The sequence below is a fragment of the Corvus brachyrhynchos genome, unplaced genomic scaffold (genome assembly GCF_000691975.1).
Source record: "Corvus brachyrhynchos isolate BGI_N302 unplaced genomic scaffold, ASM69197v1 scaffold319, whole genome shotgun sequence".
In the NCBI taxonomy this organism is placed as follows: domain Eukaryota; kingdom Metazoa; phylum Chordata; class Aves; order Passeriformes; family Corvidae; genus Corvus; species Corvus brachyrhynchos.
The window spans coordinates 1,050,338-1,072,710 of NW_008246065.1; the positions used below are offsets into that span (position 1 = coordinate 1,050,338).

The 22,373-nt window shown below is 40.7% G+C and overlaps 1 protein-coding gene across 1 annotated transcript in view; it reads right to left on the reverse strand.

The window, feature by feature from the left end:
• Nucleotides 1-956: 956 nt before the first annotated feature.
• INPP5F (inositol polyphosphate-5-phosphatase F) overlaps nt 957-22,373 on the reverse strand; it is a 39,074-nt gene continuing 17,657 nt past the window's right edge. Inside the window, 19 exon segments of the mRNA XM_008643179.2 lie at nt 957-3,108; nt 3,111-3,586; nt 4,070-4,157; nt 4,896-5,024; nt 6,234-6,307; nt 6,401-6,472; nt 7,345-7,543; nt 8,058-8,175; nt 9,675-9,803; nt 11,730-11,850; nt 12,585-12,662; nt 13,997-14,121; nt 14,567-14,634; nt 15,022-15,201; nt 17,014-17,212; nt 18,495-18,551; nt 18,778-18,945; nt 19,534-19,662; nt 20,355-20,491. Coding sequence (XP_008641401.2) covers nt 2,459-3,108; nt 3,111-3,586; nt 4,070-4,157; nt 4,896-5,024; nt 6,234-6,307; nt 6,401-6,472; nt 7,345-7,543; nt 8,058-8,175; nt 9,675-9,803; nt 11,730-11,850; nt 12,585-12,662; nt 13,997-14,121; nt 14,567-14,634; nt 15,022-15,201; nt 17,014-17,212; nt 18,495-18,551; nt 18,778-18,945; nt 19,534-19,662; nt 20,355-20,491 — 3,197 coding nt within the window. The 3' untranslated portion in view covers nt 957-2,458.

The following is a 22,373-nucleotide window of genomic DNA, read 5'->3' on the forward strand; positions in this document are numbered from 1 at the left end:
CTGCTGGACAGTTTGAGCTGGTCCTCAGAGGATGTGCTGCCCATCATGGGACTTGCAGAACTCATTTACCAAGGGTGGCTTAAAGAGTGAAATGCTGGGAGTAATCCAGGGAGGCTGCTGTGTGGAGAGAGCCTGCAGGAGCCTGTGATGGAGCCACTTCTACATTTTAATTACTCTTGTTCTGAATAACACAAAAGGCTCCTGCCAAATTTTCATTAAGCTCAGACCCCCCCTTTACTAAGTCCTTTCTCCTAACTGAAATCACAGGGACAGGAATCCCCTTTTTTACTGCATTTTCCTGTTCTAAACATGAGGGGTTTTGCTGTACAGCCAATCTGGATATTTTGTCTCTTCACACTAAAAATGAGTACTTATTGTGAGAAACATTTTTGTGTATCCTAAACCTGAGCCAAGCTTGATGCCATTTCAAATCACTGATTTCTTTTTTTGAACACTAAAAATGAATATTCATGGTTTCAGCTGACTTGTGCTGCATTACTGTGAAGTGAAGCAACAAATACGAGGAAGAAAATGAAGTCTCTCTTCAAAAGGCAGCTGGGCTGGAATGCAGAGTTGGGTTCTAAGATTGCCTCAGAGGATGGTTTTGTGCACATTGTCATCTCCAATATTTCACAGCCAGGGATGGGACAGGTCCCAGGCTGGAAGGACATTGAGCTGGAGAGGGACAGGGACAGGACAAGGGCTGATGACTTCAAACTAACAGAGGGTGGATTGAGATTAAATATGAAGAAATTCTTCCCTGTTATTGTCGTGAGGCCTTGGCACAGGTTGCCCAGAGATGCTTTTTAGAGTTGTAGCAGCACCATTTTAAAAGGATAAAGAACTGAAGCCATGGCTGGATCCCTTGACTCCCAGGGGCTCGTGTCTGTAACTTTGAAACAAACACCCAGAGCCCTGCAGTCCCACATCCCTTAACATCACATACCAAACCCATCTTTTGATTCCACTTTTTTTATTAAAATATCTCATGTATATTGCTCACATTAAAATACAGCAGTAGTTTAATTTTAAATATAGCCACAAGTATAGACACTCAAAAAAAACCCAAACCCACATCACTTTAATAAAATAAATAAACCAAATTTGTTTATCAAAGTTTCAGACCATAGGGTTAGGTGATAAATGATTTCAGACACAGTACAAGTCCTAAGACACAGAGCTACCCTACCCAGGACACGACGTTGTGGGGACACCACGTGCAGTCTATCTACAGTACAGGGACGAGGACAGAGGCACTGGGTCTGTCGGGGTGGTTATAGTCACAAACCACAGCACAGGAAGGTCCTGCTTCACAGCAGCTTTTGGACAATGTCCTAGACTAGAGCATGGAATGGCCAAAGGGAAAGAGCATTTAACAGATGGGATCCTTTGACACACCGAGAGAAGGGATTTTTTATCCAGTTCCCAGCATGAGCGGGCGCTTTACCCTGCGAGTTGCAAAGCTGGAGTTGGTCATGAATTTGGTCTTGAGCAGATGCTGACAGCTGTGCTCTAATGCAACACTGATCTTACAAAGCAGTGCACTGGCCTCCTGCTCTAGATGCTAGCTGGGATTTTGCACCTGGGCAGCTAGGATACATTTAAAGAGAATCCCAGCACACAGGGACACAGTGCTTGATGGGCAGGTATCTGGCTCGTCTTGCTTTACACAGAGACAAAAAATTAGAGCAAATTGGCAGAGTTTGGAATTTTAAAAAAACAGAATTGCTTTTAACATGGGCAAGACAATTCAAAGACATTTGCTTCATTTCCCTCACCTCAAAACATGTGAGGAAAAAACCCAATCTACAGAAGAAATTTGCACCGCAGGATTGTGGATATTTCAGATTGGGTCTTTCCGTTTTATTTATAATGAAAGTGTCCCAGGATGTCTGGAAAGAAAAGGATAGCAAAGAAATCTTACTTTCTGGTTAACATACTCAAATTCAACAAAAACACATCGGTTCCCATTGTAGAGGCACAATTCATAGAGCTGCATCTAGAACTTCAATGAAAACAAGTAAAAATACTAGTCCAAAAATAAATAAAATGTAATTTACCGGTACTTTATTTTGCTGGTGTAGTGCAAGGTAAGTAAGGTCAGAGAAGTGCAGTATCACCTTTTGAGTATAAATACCTTCTACATAATTCAGAGGAGCTACAAAATTAGTCTCGAAAAAATAACTGTGCAACACATCTAAGACAGACAGCATGCTTTATTGAATCCCAGTGTCTAAGCTACCTGTTTAAATATGGTTTACACAGGTTCTGTCTCACCTGCCTGAGGGAATTCTGAAGCTTGATCAGAACCAAATTCATTTGCATCTCTCAGTGCCTGTAAACAAATTACCTGTTATCAATCCCAGTATCCAGTAGCAGTTCATGCCACAATAGTCCTGATGTCATTGTGTTACTTTATTAGAAGCCACAGCTAGAAGAACACTTCCCAAATTAGCAACTAGATCTGAATTATTCGTGTCTGGCATTGCGTAAACATTTCTCTCAGTTCTTTTTGTTTGATTTCATTTAAAGCTTCTGGTTCTGCAGGGCTCTTCTGGACCTTTGCCACAGCAAAATTAATCCCTTGAGTCAATCCTGCCTGGGTGATGTTGGCAACCTGGACCATGGAGCTGCGGATTTTAGCAAAGGGAGACACGGCCCTGCTGCCGCTACCGTCAGCAGGGGAAGGAGTGGTGTGGAGTCCTGGCTCGTGGTTCCCAGACACAGATCCCGGGCTTCTGGGGGATTTACCGAAGTCAGGCCCACCGACAGCCAAGAGCTGAGGATTTGGCTCAGAAGACTGAACATCCAGCTTGGACGGCCTGGAAGGAATGTCTGCAACAGCTTCAGCCTTAGGTTCTGCCCTCTTGGCTGTGTTCTGGCTGGCTCGGGTCAGTGTGTGATGGGGCTCTCGAGAACCAGCCTCAGGCTCCAGAACATCGGACCCCTTGCTCTGGGCATCCTGCACGAACCTCTGGCAGTACACATCCATGGGCTTAGCAAACTGCAGCTCTGCGCTGTCAGCAGAAGGCATGGGCACGTCCTCGCAGTCGGAGCGGCCGGCCGGGCAGCCCTGGCCCTCAGCCGGAACGGGAATGCTGATTCCGTGCTGCGGATGGCCTGGGGGCGGCTGCCCAGCCGCGGGGCCGAGGCAATGATGCCACAGCTGGGCAGCACATAGTCTGTGGGGCCAATGTTTTCCAGGGAATCCGTCAGCTGGGTGTCCTCATCCGATTTGGAGTTAGTCAGGAAGTCATCGGAGTGGAACGAGTCATTGTCCGAGCCTTCTGTGTCAGATTCACTGGGGGCTTTAGCATCTACTCCTGGATTATCCAGAGTTTCAAGGCTGCTGTCTGATTTCCAAAGATTCACTTTCAGATTTGGCTTTAAAAAATTGACTTTTACTTCAGGTTTGGCAAAGCTGCCCAGCTTCCGAAGGTTGCTGATGTTTACATTGGATTTGGTTTGTTTCACCTTTTGATTGAGAGAGGAGAACTTGCTCAGTAAATAATTCTTGCCTTGGGCCAGGGACCCTCTGTTCTGAGACCGAATGCCAATGATGTCTTCATGAGGTTTGCTGCTCCTCCTAGAAGAGGAAGAAAAAGATCTTTAATGTACAATCAAAGCAGTCTTTTTTATAAGCACCAAGTATTCATTGTCTTCCAGTCTATTTCTGTAACAGACATGGACATTTGCGTTCCTAAGTTACCCCTTCCTTAGATAAGTAATAAATTTAATCCTTTTTTTACATAATAATATTGTACCCATATAAGCTAATCAAGCTCAAACCAACAAAAACAAAGGAGGGCTGATACAGAAGAGTAGCCAAACAAGGGGAGCAGGCAGTTTCTCCAGTCACTTTAGTTTTTGATGAAAAAGGATTTGAATTCTCCATTTTTGTAACCCTGACTTTGTGTATGCTGTACTCGATAGCCATATTTAGCAAAGGTTCAGTCTGCAATACCTGTAAAAAAAGATTTTTTTGCTACACTTTCTACTCAGCTGGGAAAAGCAGTTGAGTTGAGAGCAAAAGCGGGATACAGAAGGTTCACATCATTTAGGTACTCACCTCTCCAGCTTCTTCTCAATAATGGGCACATCCATTCCCATTGCTTGCTTTGTGATTCTCAGCATTTCTGCAATGCACTGAAGAGTGTCTGAAACCCAAGCAGCAGCCTGTCAGACCCTTAAAAACACCCTTAAAAACCCATATTCCACAATCTACAAAGTAACAGGTCTAATTTTAACATAATTTTGTTTGATTTTATTGGGTTTTTTTTTCCTTTCACCTCACAGAACGGTTGTGCCCTACAAATTGCAACTCTCATTTAAAGCTTACAAAACAAGCCTAAAGAATAAACTCTCCTTCAGCCCTAAATGCTCAGCATTAAGTGGATCACTGCCACGCTGCTTCATTTGGGGAAGGAAGAGAAGCAATTTTATTTATTCTAATCCTTGTTGACAAAACTCAGTGCTCCAGGTATGAAGTAATATTTTTTCCCCTGCTAGTGTTCATTTAATCTAGCTAAAAAACAAGCAAGAACATTTCCAAACATTGATTTCACTAAAGAAATCCATTTCTTTACCTCTTTAGGAGCTAATTTTAACTTGATTTTCTAAGTTTTTGGAGCAGTTAAGACCTGGACAGAAATTCTTCCAGCTCTAGAAAGATGTATTGCTTCAAAGCTGTATCTGTAACTTATTTTCCTTTCTATTAAAACAGTAACATCTGAGTGATTTTTTTAAATTGTTTTCCCACTTCACACAACTGGATTTTGTTGGAATGACTTCTGAAGAAGGATAAATTTTAAGAGCAATGGAACAGTTGTTTTTTAGGGAAACACTGATACCCTGAATACACTTTTATGTCTAAATCTTTTACATAGGATACAAACCTTTTCCATCCTCTTCTGGGCTGCGAACCACAGCCCTGAGAGTGTGAAAATATCCACTCATTTCTTTGTATTTGTAATGCAGCCTCATGCAAGAGAACTTGGGTTTGCCAAAGAGAGTAGGCTCAGGCCCTGAGAGAGAAACCAGATTAGAAATCTTTAACCAAACACTGAAAGAGATACTGCAGAGTCTGTACCTAAAGGCATGTAAATGCTGACAGTCTTTTTCAGCCTAAAAGGCTTCATGTTTTCATTAGAGCAGGATAGACACTTTAAATGAAAGATCTGCACACTAACTAAACAATCAATAACTTACAAAAAGCAATTAGACTCTGTGTGTCTATTACAATCCAGCCTGATTGTTTATTACAGATCACCCTTTCAAACAGAAGGGGAAAAAAAAAATTTTACACTTTTTACATCCTGTGGGTTTTTTAGGGAATGCTCCTGCAAGGATTAAAGGGAAAGCTAATATATTTTTATCAAGAGGACATAATTTAAGTTTCAAGATTTAGATCAAGTACTTCAACTCTTCAGTGCACTGCATCATTTACAGCATTAAAGGAGGTGTAGATGTAGATGTTTCTCTCCGTTCTGTACCTCAGGATACAGCTCTCCACAATACACAAGTGAGGGAGACCTCTCCCCTGAACTCTTAGAAATTGCAGAGACACAGTGAAAGTTACAGTCGGGGATGATGACATCACTGTGTATTGTGTAATGGAGGATTAAACTCCATCAGGGGGCCACACACTCCCTTCTCTCCAACTGGATCACCTTTCTCATGATCCAAAGACATCACATCTTTAATGCTTCCAGCAGAAAATGCTGAATTTAGCCTGCAGATATTACATTCTATAGCAAATAACTTAAATCAGCATAACCAGGTGCTTTTGTAATAGCATGTTTGTTATCAGACCTTGAGAAAGAAGTTTTACAAAACTCTGAAACAGATCTAAAGTACAATTCCAAGCCAGCTGCTGTGTTTGGATCAAAGGAAGAGAGCACTGAATGCACAAACCCATGACTCATTGCAGAAGTTGATCAAATTGTTACTGCCATTTGATAAATAATGAAATCTGTTTGGATAACTCTGTGGTTCTTTCCGTTTGAAAGAGGGAAAACTTGAGAACCCTTCTGGTGATCAAAGCTTCCACCTGCAGCAGTAGGAAGAACCTGGCATCTGTTATCAGCCACAAGGGCCATTTCTAGGTGGGCTGCCCAGGGTATGTGCCACACTTCAAGGACTGCTGCTTCAATGCAGCTGCAGGATGCTTTGGTAAGTGATCAAGCCATCGTTAAGAGCACTCAAAAAAAGACACAGAGTGACTGTTTTCTTACCTATCTCTATTTTTTCCAGAGCTTCAAGACTTAACCTTTGGTACTGATTCACTTTGTCGATTTCATCATCATAACTAGAAGAAAAAAACAGAATTTAGTGCTTCCTGCTAATCTAAAGCAAAGCTACTAAAATAAACTACACACAGTAAGGGAAAGTGGTAACTTACTAAGCCACATAGTAGGCAGAATTTGAAAGTAAAAGCAGCACATCCACATCCCTGTGAGTGGCATCGATGAGACTGAAGGGAAGAAAAATAAATACAGGGTAGAAGGTTTTATCTGCAGAGCTGTAACCCATGCCCAGTGTGTTCTGGGGACAGTCTTTTATAGCTGACCACAAGTTACAAGAAGCTTCAATCATGGTGTGTTATCAAATGGATCCATGTAAGCAACACTCTCTCTCAAACCTGAAGTTAGCTCAAATACGTCACCAGAAGGTCCAAAAATAAATAGCCCACAAGCTATTAAAAATGCTACCAGAGAAATGGAAAAATACCTCAGACTCAGTGAGGGTGATGAGTCTGTGCCCTGAATAGCTGTTGTAACAACCAGCTCTGTGCTGGTTTTAGGTGCTGACGTTTAACCTGCAGGAGATCTAACCACTGTTTTTCTCTTACAGGCTACTGAACTCTGACCTTGATAAGGAGTGAAATTCAGAGTTTATGCCCATTACTTTCCATGAACAGAAATCTAGACTGACCTACTGCTGACTCATTCCCCAGGGATTCAATCTGATCAGTCAAGGTACACTTTCCCTATAAAGCAATTAACGAACAGCTCCTCAAGCACTCCCTTCTAACCCTTCTTAGTTCTCCTCATGGTACCTGCCACATTTTGGCAATATTAACCAAATGCATCCATTTCCAGATGACATCTCAAAGGTAATTCCAGCATGCACCGTTTTTACAGCACTTAGGGAAAAGCACATGTTCAGAGGACCTTTTCTTTTATAACTTTAAGTATTCAAACCCTTCAAGCATTCTTGTCCTTCTACAGGAACTGTCCACTTGTTTTCTGTTTACACATCAGCTATCAAAACCTTTTAACATCAGGAGTAATTAACAGAGGTGTCAGAGCAGCAGCTGATCAATTTTAACTTTGCTCAACAAACCTGGGATCACAGTCAATGAGTGCCCAACCTCCATGGAATTTTTCATCATCTGGCAAGAGCAGTTTCATGTAGCTCTGCAGCAGCTGGCTGATCAATTCCTGGTGGCTCCTCAGGCTCTCCTTGTGCAGGGCTTCGTGCTCCTTCTCTTTTGTAAATATGGAGTACAGGTCCTCTGTCACAGGGATACCCTGCATCAAATCTAAAACAATCCATAACATACCAAACAAGAATGAAACAGTTAAAAGTGATAGATAGCAACAGTTCTGTAAATTCCTTCCAAATGTTGCATTTTAATGATGCTCTTGGTAGTCTTTCTGAATAGAATGTTGCCTGAAACTGAAAGCTCAGTAGGTATAACCCTATTTTCAGTGAAAAACAAAGAGTTCCTCATCATTTTAAGAGACACTTGCTACATAAATTTAACTTTGTCTTAAAAAAAAAGAGATGCTACAACACATTTAATGCTAAAATGAAGTTGAGGCAAAGTCTCCAATGAGTCCCACTGCATGCCATCACTCTGAATTGAGTGCTGCTTAAATTCCAAAGTGAGTGAGACTCTTCCTTATAGTGCCCAGCACAGACATGAACACTGTACACGCTCAAGGTGCTTTTAAGCAACAGGGAAAAAAAAAACCCAGTCAGAAAGATGCCAATATGATTTATTAATCTTTTCTAAACACCATAGCTCAGCTTGGTTGAAATTGTGCTCTTACCTATGACTGCTTGCCTGTAAGCATCCCTGAAACGATTCAGGTAGTATCTGTTTGCAGAGTTCACTCCATCCTTCATCACCCCTGCCAGCTTCCTTTCACCAGTCCTTGTGAAGTCACCCTGTCACACACAACATGCAAATACCATGCAAATATGAAACTTCGGAGCAGCAGGCTGAGCTCAAAGGATCTGGCACTCTGAAACTCCGAACTGAACAGATGGCAACTCAGGAATTATCTTCAAGTAACTATTTCATATAGAAGTTCAAAATACTGATTTTTTTCAAAGAGCATCTTCTGGCATTGTTTGACTCTGCAGAGAATCCTGGTTTTGACAGACTTAAAATTTCAGTAGGAAATTCCAAGAGAAAACAAATCTGGACACATCAGCCAGCTAACACTGAAGCAGGACTTTCAAGACATCAATCACTGTGATGCTTCAATACCCCAAAAAGAAAAAATCCCTTTATTTTTTGGCCTTTAATGTAACAGGAACACTACTGGAACAATAGAAAAGACTGAAGCTTACTGAAAAACGGTTTTCATCTTCTCTGCTTTTGCTACCAAAACAAGACAAGCATAACATACTGAGGGAAAGCAGCACATATCCTCACAACCCCAGAAACAAAAGAAAGTTTCTAGGCCACAGAAGGCTTAGAATTTGAATAAAAAGCTGTTTTGGTAGTTACACTTCATTAGAGGATTCTACTTTCAGAGACACTCTGAACACTGGCACAGAGCAGTTCTAAAAGCCACATCAACTCCTATGAAGAATATTTCAAAGTGTGTTTCACTTTCAAATTAAAAGAAGTAACACAATTAAAATTAATTTAATCCATGAAGCTCAACAGTGAGTAGAAAAATCTTCCAGCAGAAGGCCTGAAAATGTAGATCTAGAAATGGAGGTCTGAGCTTCAGATTTAAAGTGTAATATACTCAATGAAAACAAGCATGTCAGGCTGGTTTTTATATTTTTTTTAAATATTAGTGCAATCAACTAATCAAAGATCAGTAAAGATACTTAAAGAGAGATTTAAGTGTTAAGCATGTCCACCATAATTATTTTTCTTATGCCAAATGCAAATACTATTAAAATTTGTTCCACCAGTTATACACAGCAAATCTGAGTAAATTCTACGACTTTTCAGAGCAGTAGAAGTACAGAGCAAGGAGCTTTATACTTAATCTTGGTAGACAGAGTGCATTACAGCTAATTAAGGAAAGTATTTAGAAAATGTAACTAATTAATATCACCCTACTACCTACACAGCCCGATCTCCAGAACTTTGGAGAATTTAAGTATTGTAACTGCTTAGAAGTACTATAACCATGCTAAAATTTAGATGGAAGTAATAATTAATATATATCTTAAACTCTTAGCTCTGCTTTGTACCCAGACATGAAGGGAACAGCATGCAGGTAAAGTGCAGGGAGCGCTCAGCTCTTCTCCGATTCACACCAAGTGCGACACAAAACATTCTTCTGTTGCAAAGCCTCATCTCTCCAGAACAAAACCACACAGAATATTTGGTGAACTTTTAAATATCCCAGGGTTTTCCAACGCACATGAGCCCTGTAACACAAGACATTCCTGAGGGCAGGTGAGGTTCTCTCCCTTACCTTCAAGGCTGCAGTGCCCGCGTACTGCCGGCTTATGGCATCGCCGTTGTTGGCCCACATGATCTGGTAGATCCTGTTGCATTTCACTGGCAAAGGCTGCTCTGGTGGCATCACACCCAGTTTTTTGAGCTGGAATTTGACATGTGTATTAATTCAATGCCCAAAGTAAAAGTCATTCTCAGTATCAGAGTTTGGTAAAGAAAATGGAAACGCTTGCCAAGCGTTTGTTAGATTTTGTGTGATCGGGGAAAGGAAGCCATTGTGCTAATCTGTCAGATTAAATTAATGAATTGGTGATTTACTGCTGAACATCGTATCACTGGAGGCAGCAGTAACATGAATTATGGATGTTAAGTCAATCATCAAAAAATTAGCTGAAGGCAAACAAGTTACTGTAGATTCTCAAGATACATTTTTTAAAAGAAATTTTTTAATAGAGAATCCTCAAAAAAAAGACATCACAATTTTAAAATAAACAAGTTAATAAGTCTTCCATTGCAAAAGCATTCATGACGTCAAGGCTCTGAAAACAGAGAAAAATAACTTCTGTTGGTTTATTAGTAGTGCTTGCACATTTTGGACAGTTACTGTTTGACACTGATACTAAAGTAAGATATCTCCCTCTCAGAACAACCAGCCCTTCAGTTTTCCCCAGATAAGCCTGGGGTACAACACCAACATCAGGCTTTGCACACACCCTGAGTGGATGGAGCAGCACACACACAACTGCAATGCAGTCACTAAATGATAGGGATAACTTGGAATAAATCATGGGCAAACTTCAATCTACAAATGAAACCAAATGTTCAAGCACTCTTTGCAAGTTAGATGAAAATTGACACAAAGCTGCTCATTAACTTTGAAAGCCCTATCGAGTTTCCAGATGAGAGAGAGCAGGTCCTGTGGTTCCAAGGAAGAGAAGGGTCAGGTAGGTGTAACTCTCAGTCCTTCACTCCACGCCATCGACCCTGCAGTGCTCAGGGCATTTCTCAGTCATGAACGGCCTCCCAAGGACTTCAGCTACAATACAACAATGATGCAGCACATCACAAGCTCACACTTCAGCAATGATTACTGAAGCCTTTTCACAACAATCTATTACACTCCTGATTTTGAAAGAATTGCCTTGCAACTCAAGAGTTACCGTGGATAGAAATCCTATTCTAAAATAATGACTGTGGGATTGCTGATCCCTCCCCTTGTCCTCAGTACTCCTCCTGTGTCAGGAGCTCATAACAGCAGATGACAAAGAGGAACTGCCAGATACAATGGTCAGAACCATTCACTTTTCATCCTAACGAAGGATCCATCCTTTCTGCTTCACTTTAACCACAATCAGGTTTGCTCATTTTGGGCTGTGACTGGGGCTTTGAAGTTTCAGTTACAGGACATTAAGTCTGCACTTTGTCTGTAGCAGTACAGTATCAGTGAAGTCTTCACAAGGGAACAGAGTCACCACTGAGCTTTTGGAGCAAAAAAGCAAATGGGGCCAGGGCAAAGAGAAAAACTAAGGGAAAGTACTCTCAGTCTGCTCTGTACAGGGAGAATTCCACAGCACAACAGTCACAACCATCACAGCTGTTTACATCATGAATTAATTATTCTTCTACACACAGAAGGGACAACTAATCTCCCTACTTGCTGCATCACAGTATTTCACTTCAAAGCACCTAAAATAGCATCCAACTTGTTAGATGTTAGTCCTTTAACATCATTCCAGCGAGGGACTTGGCAGGGGAAGGTGTCTTGTTTCTGAACTCTGTATTCCTACATAACTTAAACTGAAATAACTAAATCCAAACAAGACAATCCTCTCCCAAGGTGTGGACAGTCAGTCCTTTCTGAAGAAGGACATGAAGCATCATTGTTCTATAATGATTTCAAGTCTTGCATTTGTATGTATTATTCCTCTCAGCTTCATGGCTCTTCAAGCATTTTGCAAAGATTTGTTAGTAGATGTTAATTTAGCATTTTTCAAACACACAGATTTCTCTGTGAACACTAACTAAGGTGTGAGGCACTCAGTACTTGCCCCAGCCCCTCAGTGATACGTGCCTGCTGCTCCATGACCACTCTGGCAATAGCAGCCTGCACAACGTTGGTCCGATCCAAGCAGTCCATGCAGTTAACCCGGAAAATTCCTTCCTGCTTACAGATCACTCCAGCTTGGTCAACCCTTTCAACAGGAAGAAAACAAAAGCACATTGAGACACTCAAAATTTGTCAGCTTCTATCAACAGTAGAACATTTTACACAGGGAGCACTATTTGTGGTTGCACTCACCACCCCAGCCACACCCCACTCTGAATTAACTCCTCTTGTTCCAACTTATCCTCCTCTTTAATCTAGGCTGGATGTCAGACATAAATCCTACTGGGGCCACAAACTTGAGATGCAATCAGATGCTGAATTCAACTCATGCATACATAATACAAGCTTTCAAGAGCAAAGGCATTTAATTTCAAGAACAGAGAAGACAATAATAATGACAGCAATACAGAAAAACAAAGAACAATTGACTGAGGCTGCAGCCACACTTGTTACCCAAAGGTATGAACTTTAATCAGTTCAAACCAAAGGTCACACATGTCTACTTGCTGTGAACAGTAAGGCTGCCATTCTAGAGTTTCTGGGTCAAATAAAAAGTGTTTCACATCAAATGTGAGTGACCCTAAAAGTGTGAAATGCAACAAATCCAGGGCAGGAAACAGCACCTGAGAATTTTTGAGTTCACATGGGTTGAACACCAACACTTCAGAACACAAAATCTCTGACAGACAAGCTGGACACCAAAAGAGGAATATAAAACACACTGGCTGGGAGAAAATTAAGGCCTCTGAATATCTACTCTTTGTTGGTGTTTTCCTCTACAAATGTTCCCTACTAGTCTAAAAACAGTGAAGTACCTACCAGCACCACTTCATGTCAAGAATAATATCATGAATGGCATCAGTCAGTGTTTGAACATTTTCAAACTTCATTCCTCGGCTGAAACACAGAATTTCACAAAAGTTAGTTTGAACTAGAGCAGTGACGTTATTTAATAACTTTATCTTATTTGTAACGTTAACAAAGAATGCTTTGGCTAAATGAGAGAGACAAGCATTCCCTCCTGCAATGAGCTTTAAACAGCAGCCAATATTCAGAACTATTCTGCAGTACAGTTCAACATCCAAGTCCAAGGCAAGAGGTTAAAAGATCATGAAATTCTCAAGGATTTGCATTTTTTAATGCTGCTTCCATTAGGAAGAATAAGCGTGCAGCTATTCAGGCACGTGCAACATTCTGTTCTCATTTTAGTCTCAATAAAAGTAACTGCTGTAGATTTGGAACTGGGATGGTGAGTCCTGCTTTGTCAGTGATTGTACAGAGAAAACCACCTATAGACACATCACCCCGTCCTCCCCCTACCCTATCAGGTTATTTTTCAGGATTGTTCTCAATTCACTTCTGCTCACAGTGCAGAAACAGTCCTGGTCACTACAGCTGTTCATAGGAGAAAAGTGAATGAAGGAAAATGAAAGCTCCTTCATACAAAAGATTAATTATCAAATCAATCCAGGGTGCCAACAGTCCTACAGAACTCTCAAAGGCCAATTCTGTTCTGAGAGGGGTTTCACTTCCCACCACCACCTCTGACAAAATCTACTAATGCCATACTCAGTCAGCCAGTAATGCTCTCCCAGGCCAGCTGCAATCCCTAGATTAAGTTTGGAAATGAAGATTAAACCAGTTTAGACCCCACACAAATGCAGCCTGCTTGAGGGGAGCAGGAGAAATACATGCCTGTGACAGATGAGATGCTTGGGCACGTGAGCACTGCTCTAGAGCATGGCAGCATCAGAGGGGAGTCATGATAACAGCAACTACTCACACCAGATTAAGATAAAATCCAGTGTATTTTATATTGAAATAACAGCATCGGGCTCCTGAAAGATCCCATCATGTTTTTATAGGAACAAGGAAGAGAAACAGAACTAATGAATTAAAAGCCAAATACTACATAGCTTGAAAAAGCAGGTCAGCCACAGCTTTACATCCATGGCATGTTTAAGGAAACTCTTTAAAATGTGTGAGTCAAACTGCTCAATAAGTGACTGCATATTTAACAGGTCAGGGACACAACATCACAAACAGCAGTGCTTGGTTACCCAAACTTTTAAGTTTTATAGTGCTTTAGTTTAAAACCTGTATTCTTGTTTAAAGGAATTATTTCTGTTTCATGCAGAAGTAGAAATAACAATGGGTTTTCTCCTCCCTTATACTCACCTTCCATGCCAATAAAAAAGATGCAAAGTGACATTTTTTTAAAAGTTTCTTACCAGTGCTCATGGAAGTCAAATGAAACATAAGTCAGATTTGCATTGTTGTAGAGAAGAACTTGTTTAAGGTAAGCATCTCCAATAATCTTCTCTCTGCCTGTCTGATCCACCAAATTAATAATAACCTGTTCAAAAGTTTAATTATTTAACACTCATCATCTGCTACATAACTTGCTTAGATTTACACCATGCAATAACAAATACCTCAGGAGCTAAAGATTTGTAGCAATCTTGCTGAAGTTACAATCTTTGCTAGATTGTACCTAAAACAAATGAGCTCCAAAAGCTCCCTGCCTACACAAATTTTCATACAGAGAAGCTCTGAATGCACCACACAGGTACACAGAAATAGGGTTTACACATTTCCATAAGTTATTCCTGAGTTTTACTGTTTACTTACAAGGATATTTGAAAAACCTAAAGTAAAATTCTGTTTATGTACCAACCTTCCAATTGTCAACAAGCTTCTAAAAAAAACCCACAACACATCACCAAGAAAAACAACCTAAAAACATCAACCTTCATCCCCTGCATTTTCACGAGATTACTGTTCTGTCATGTAACACTCACCTGCTTTTTGTAATTTTTTAGCTGTTCTTCAAAGTGTGCACGAAAACAGGACACGGTTTCATTTTCACCTGCAAGGGGGAGCAGTGTTAGACAGAAACAGCCTGTTCAGCAGTAAGTCCTGTTTGATGTATTAAATCATGCCCAGATTTGTATTCTAAAAAACCAAGACAGCTTAGCTTAAAGATAATAACACATTGTACAAAATTACTTTAAAAGGCCTTTCATTAATCTGCTCAGCTTCAACACTGCTGTTACAATCTAGTGTACAGCAAACACATTCTTGAATTTTGCTGCATTTTGCCTTTTGTGCAGAGGAGATGGGACAAAAATTTCACTTTTAATAAACCTGCTTCATCCCTCTACACATGCACCACACACCCACATAAACACCTCTTCCAAAAGAAGAGGAGTGGCAAGGGACCCCTGATTTTTAGGTTTTGCACCCAAATACTTACTCTTGTCCAGCCGGGGCCGTGGGTTATATCTGTACCCAACTTGGCTCCAGAAAACAGGCACAGAGCCTCGTGTTTGGATATAGGAAAGGGTGTGATTATGGACATGGATCAGTTGCTCTGTCTCAACATAATTTGCCACATTTCCATTTTTATCAACACCTCTCCGCTTATACCGCATTCCTAGGGGGAATGAGAATGGGCAAGTCATCCTTAAGTATTTGTCTTAAACATTAATAACTTGCTGTCTGTGACCATGCTAACACAAGACAACAGTTCTAGCCCAAATCCGTGACCAATGGCAGAAGTCACTCCTATCCTACTTCATTCCCCAGAAGTTATCTTGACTACATGGATAAAGTTTATTTACTGATATACTATGAGCAGCAGAAAGTAAGCTGACAGGGCAAGGCAGTTTAATGGCACTATAAAGTCACAAATACTTCTGGTCCACCTTAAAAGACACATTTCTGCCTGTTCTGTCACATTTAGCACAAAGTTTTACTTTAGTACTCAGTATTTTCCATGAACCTAAAGGCCACTTTTAGTGACAGAGGCTCCACTTCTCACAGAGATCCCACAAGCAGCTCAAAAAGATTTGCATGTTCCACTAAACAGAAGGCTTCCCCTCCTTGTTTTAACCTGTGTAACGAACTCTGCACATTAAGAAGAAATAATGCTCCTCTGACTACAGTTTTATGCCTGCCCAGCTCTGCACTGCTCATTAAACAGAGAAGTTTTTGCATACATATCCTTGACTCAAAGGAGAGTACATCATTATTTCAGAAAGGATGCAGGTGGTAGCAAAGGATGGGGAAGGAATACGAGAGTTGGAAAAATATTCAAGGTCATGGAAATTCAGTTCCAATTCCTGAAGTAGCACTGAACTAAACTTTTGATCTGAACCATGACAGCACAGAGGGGAAGAGATTAAAAGTAGGGAAGGGAAAGGAATGCAAAATACCTGTAATAGGGACCTTTATAGAGAGATTGTCAGAGCAGCATCACAGCCTTTAATCAGACAGGGAGAAAATTCTACACAGTTTATGCTCTGGACTAGCAATCAGATGAACAAAGTGATATTAACAGTAAGAAGGAATCAATAAGAAATTCTCCCTCTAGAATTCAGTTGCTGTATCTGTGTAACAATTTAGTATTAAAAAAGCAGACTGCAAACTAGATACTGCTCTGGAACCCTCAAGTATTTACTCCAAGTTGTTCTGACAAACCATTTTCCTTGGAACTGAATTAAATGCATCCAAGTGAGCAGTGGTACGAAGGCACAGTCCTGTAACAGGGCAAGCTCAACAGGTTTTTTTTCTAGATTTTCTGACATGTTAAAAACCTGTGTAACAAAAGGAGTTGGAGACATTGAAGAATATCATCATAAAAATCAGACAGACTGAAAAGCCGAGTTGAACAGGACCTATTAAACAGTAAAGTGATTCAATCTTTCTTTCTGAGATCCTGAGGGCAGGGAATAATTTCCGTTTGCCTTGCTACTCTAAGTCAAAGAAGGTACAAGACCAAAGCATGGTCACATTTCACACCTTGCCCCTAATAAACATCTCCTGGGACACAGGCATGCACACACATGACTTTTCAAGTCTCTTTAGCTGCTGTCAAAGCCCTAAAAGACATTGAAAATTTAGCTCCCATCCAAGCCTACCAAAATATATCAGCACAGAGCTATAAGCAAGGTCCTAATCAGAGGGATCTCTGTAAAAATGGAACTTTATCTCAGGAATGTGACCTGCAAGGATGCATATCTCCTGAGCAGACCTACTCACTTAGCAGCCACCCCAAGTACCAGCTGTGCAGTGTCGTGGGCACTGCAGCCTCTCCTCTCCCTCCTCCCAAGCAGTGCAGGCTGCAGTACAGACTCTGACAGGGGCTGACCATCTGCTGAGCAACTCAGCACTCGCCAGTTTTAGCATCTGCATCCCTCTCCAGGGCTCAGAGAAAACCCCAGCACCCTGAACTGTGCTTGCCTACCCGCTCTGTGCCGACTCCGGCGGGAGATAAGCGCCACCAGAAATGTTGGGTGAATGTCATCTACGCAAGATGATTCCTGAGGAGGAGTTTCAGGACTGCTCTTATCATCATCAGAAGATTCGCTATAGTTTACTACAAGTTCTTCAATTTGCACAAATCCTTGAATGATGGGGATAATCCAGAAGTCCACTTCAGCATTCTGAAGGTTACAAAAGACAATTACTCTCCTGTTGGTCTGACGTTATCTACAATTATTTCTGCCATTTCTCATGTTATGTTTATAGAAACAGTTGCTTCACATGCTTTCCATGTTTTAATTTTCACCATATCCTTATTTCTGTAAGAGGTACCAGCATTCTTCCTCCATCAGTCATAGGGCTTTTAAATCAGGAAGAACAAAGCAAGCAACTTTTTTACCTAGTTCCTGCTTTAAGGCAGTTTTAAAACCTCTGTGTGGACACATACTGTATCACATTTATACAGGAAGGTAGATGTTAGCCTGTTTTCAGCAAAACATACCACCAGAAAGCTTCATAGGGGCTAAGTTAGTCCCCAAGACAACTGGTTCAGGGCTCTGCACCCTAAAACACCAATTTCCTAAACAACATTGAGATCTGAATTCCCCACTAACTCAAGGTTATTCATTTATATTTTGTAACATGAAAAATACAACTCATTAAACTCCTGCATTACACACAACTTTTCACAGAGGGCACAGGTTTACCCTGCTGTGACTCCATAGCCATTTCATTATGGATAATTATCAATGAAAGAGAAGCAGGGCATAAGGTAAGATGTTTCCTGTCATCCCTAAAGAAAATTAGACTTGGCCTAAACTGGCATACAGAAGTTAGCAACTTAGTCCTTGATCTACAAGGTCAATTTAAAGTGATGGAAGATCATACATTGAATGAAGAGTGGTGGTCTTCTGTTTCTTTATGTGCTCATTAGCCAGGAAAATGTTTTATTTACTCTGAGAAGCTGTTCAGAACAACTTGTTCTACACTGTTTTTACACTGATCAGCTACTCTGCTCAAGGAGAAAAAACACTATTCTCCACTGTGGAGGACCAAAATCTTATCTCAGGGAAACTTTGGAATTCAGAGGTTATTTCTCTTCTGGCTCCTCCTTATTATCAAGTTCAGCTCTGTTCAGGAATAATCTATTTCACATAAGACTACAACTCAAATTTACCTTCAGAAATCAGCACAAACATATCATACCAAGTTATTCTACGCTACTTTATTGTAATAAATTTTTACATTTAGCTGAAGTTCACTCCTTAGAAATGATCACAGGCTGACTGGAAGGCTGGCTGGGGGAAGAGGGCAGTGCCAGCTGCTCAGCTACAGAAGGCACAGCCCTGATCCTGACCTGTCTGCCAAGCAGGTTTGTAATCAAACTTCTACAAGGCCTTAAGCAAACATTTCAACTAAAGCTAAAGAATGGTTCTCATAATACACGTTAGAGATAAGACTCACATCAATGCTGATGAGATCCTCAATCATGTGCTTGTTCCAAAAGAATCTGTCATCCACCTGTTTAAAAGACAAAAGGGCAGCTTTTGCACGGCTGTACGGACAAGTCAGTGCTTTTAATAAAACACTCCAGGTCATGCTGCTGCAGACTTGTGTCTCCTTGCACCTGAGCTGGTGACAGGACAAGGGGTTCAGCTGCTGTAGAATGTGACCAGCCAGGTTTGGAACATGCCCATTACTGGGCAGCTCATCTCCCAGGTGCAAGAAGCAAACACAAAGCACTCACTTTTCGCCACAGGGGTAAGTTGGTTTTCTCACAGGCGCTCTGCCTCTGCACAGAATTTGTCAGGTCATAGCTCAGGCTGTAGTAAAAGGAGTCTGAATCCATGAACATTTTGAACAACTCCTCCAATAATCTCTTCTCCAGTCTCTCTTTCTCTTTGCTTTCTCTAATCTGAAAGAAAAAAAATGGCTTTCTTATGTCTCTCTCTGTGAGTGAAAAAGACTCCAGTCGTATTTTCCATTTCTAACCTTGCAGGACAAGCATTTTCCCAGTGATGAGCAGGACCTTAAAATTCCCAGCAGAGATAAACACAAGAGACAGCAGCCTCAGAAATATAATTCTAATTTTAATAACTATTGTTTTGACTTCCTAATCTAAGCCACTATTGTGTTAAAAGCAGTTAGATGAGATTGTATGGTGTTCTCTGAGGAAATAGGCACTAAATTTTGAGTCCAATTCTACATCACAAGAGATACTTAGGCAAAGCAATTTCTAGAAGTTTAGAACTTCACTAGAAGCTAATCCTGGTAGAAAAGAACTCTATTACCAATTCTGCCAAAATTATGCCATTACAAAATGAAAAACCACAGAAGAGCCACAGCTAAAAAATTTTAAAAATCAAAGTAGGTATCAGGACAGTAGTTCCACATTCTGCAGTTTTTCACTGGGGTTTTTTTTAAAGTCTTTGTATTCATCCACCACAGCCTTTGAACTGTAAACTAAACATTTTGGGAAATAAAACCAAGTAGAAAACTTTACCTTCTTTTTATTTGGAGCAGACACATTAGATTTAATTTGAGTAAGAGTCTTCAGCAGAAATTTTGTGTCATCTGGGGACTGTGTAATCTTCTCTGGCTTGTTTATCCCAAAGTGGTGCTTTTTACAAAGCTAAAATAATGACATTGAATTAAAGCCAACATTTAAATACTCTTTAAAAAGTTCAAAGAAAACTGAAAGTCTACAAAAGCAAGATTTTGATGTCCAGAAACCTAGGGGAGACACTGAAATAGAGGGGAAACATCCAGGTTTCCATCTACAGCCTAATTGTCACCATTTTTTGTAAAAGGCATTTCCTCCTGTGGTTGTGAGAATCTCTGCCTCAATTTGACATCACCTGAGTGCCCAGACCCACCTCAACTTCCCATCCAAATTACATTACCACTATTCATTTTTATTTTTGCTCCTTTATCCATTCTCTTCTGGGAAAAAAAAATTTGCAACATCTGAAGTAAGGATTTCCCTTCAAGCCAAGCTATAGAATTAAGGTTCCAAAATGGGATGAAAGCCAAAGGATTCATTAAAAAAATATATACTTTCTCCAGGTTCAGTACATCTTGTTCTTGTGTGGTATTCTCAGCGATCTTTATGAAATTTAGGTATTATTTTGTTGCAATTTCCCTCCCTAGCAGAACCTGTGATTTCTGTTTAAAAAATACTTTTAATCAAAAAAAAGTATTTAAAAAAACCCACAAAATATTCAAGATGTCTGCTTATACCAGGAAAAAAAGACAAGAGGCATTTAACTTTCATTTCACTGAAGCAGGAGGGGGACAGTCAGAGTTCCTTGAGGACAGCCATACCTCCAATTCCAGATCCTGAGGTTCTGTCTCAGAAAGTGGAATCACCGCAATCTTTGTTATTTTGCAAACCTCATGATCTCCTGGAAGTTTGCCAATCAATGCTTTCTGACGAATTAAAAGGAGCCACCATGGTAAATCTGGGAAAAAAGAGATCAGCAGATGCTTTTATTTGTCTTGCCAGGCATTTATTTTGATTAGTGTGCCAGAAACCATTTGTCTAGAAGAATCCAATGAATGATGATTTGTTATTATTGTGTTTTGTTATTATGCATTGCAATAAAATAAAGAAAAAAAAAAAACAAAACTGAAAAATATTTATTCAGTCTCTAATATAATAAGAAGATTAACTATTTCACAGACTTACATTAAGGTTACCCCTGCTTCCCCTACAGCAATCAGCAATCTCTAGGATGATGGCCACTCCACTAATGGCAGCAGAGTCTGAGAACAGCTGCAGCTCAGACAGCAAGTGAAGAATTTCCCTTTGCTGTCTGATACATGACAGGAGGTACAAACAAGAGAGACACAGGTAACATCTGATTACGAGACTCATGAGTGAAGAAATCTGATGAGCAGTTTACACATGTTTAAGGGCTCATTAAATCATTCCTGAGGTGCATAAAGTGGTGGAGAAATTAATGAATTAAAGTTAATGAAGATATTGGTGACAGGTGCACTCCATACACACATCCAGCCCACAGCACTCGCAGGTATAGCACCAGGGAAACAGAGCAAACAGGGAAACAGAGCAAACATTCCCACTGGCTGCTGAAGAGTGCCTGGACATTCCTAGATTTCAACCCCTTGGTTACAGCAGTAGTTGAATGCTGGGCTTTTAGGAGTCAAAAGCAAAAGTTTTGTGAAGGGAGATGGAAAAGGCAGAGAAAGCCTTAGAAACAAACATACACACTCACGGCTTCTCCCAGCTGAGAAGCAGCCAACTGAGTTGAACTGAAAAGGTGATATAAATACATAAAAGGCTGTGGTAGACTTAAATATGCTCCCACACTTGTGATGGCAGATTGTGTCATGCATTATACTCTGAATATGATATACAGCCTTTGAAAAGTCTATTTAGCAGCTCTACAGCAAATACAAAGCCTGTTCTCCTTGCTCAGTAAATTCTAAACAGTATTTTATCCTCTGAATGCTTAAGAAAAACACAGAAAACCCCAGCAGTTGCTTTTATCTAAAGAACAGGAACAGTCATTGCCAACAGACAACTGTGCTATGACACTGCACTCCTCCCTCTGATTCTGTATTACTGCCTTTAAAAAAGAGCTATGTTTATGTTGGGTATTAAGAAGCCTTTAGAAATTTCAAATCCTCATAACAACACACGTGCTGTGAGAGCCAGAGGGTGCCTCCCAAAAGGGGAGGAGGGGAAGGGGAATGAAGACATGCACCACCACTTCTTTAATACACATGATCCTGTAAAGGGAGTCCTGTGCTATTCCTGAACACTGCAGCAGAATCATAATCTCTGCAGGATCAGAGACACTTCAGGTCAGGAGGGATCTCAGGGCATCACCCTGACCAAGCAGAGCCAGCCCTGAGGCTGGACCAGGTTACTCCAAGCTGTCACACAAGCACAATCTCCTAAAACTCATCAAAGGATACCAAATCAGGACAGGAGAGTGTCAGCAAATGCCACTTAGACAGTGATCATCACTGACGAGCAGGTGCTGGAACAGCTCCTCTGTGCAGGTGTAGGGAACATGCCTTGGAGAACCCCTGCCTTTGCCCCCAGCATCCCATCTAGCAGCCATGGGAAAAAGGAAGCTGAGGAAAATGACAGATTTTATGCAACAGTGAGAAGACCAATGAATAGGTTAAAAAAACCCTTTTGAAAAAGAGAAACTGAAATGCTGCCAAACCCACCAACAAGAGATGCCTATCAGTTCATATGAGAAGGAGGCCTACCCTTTTTATGTTGCTTTCTAGTAGGCAAACCCAGCAGTCTCTGGCAAGCCAGGGCAATCCAAGCTTTTAACAGAAAGGAAGTACAACAGGGCATCC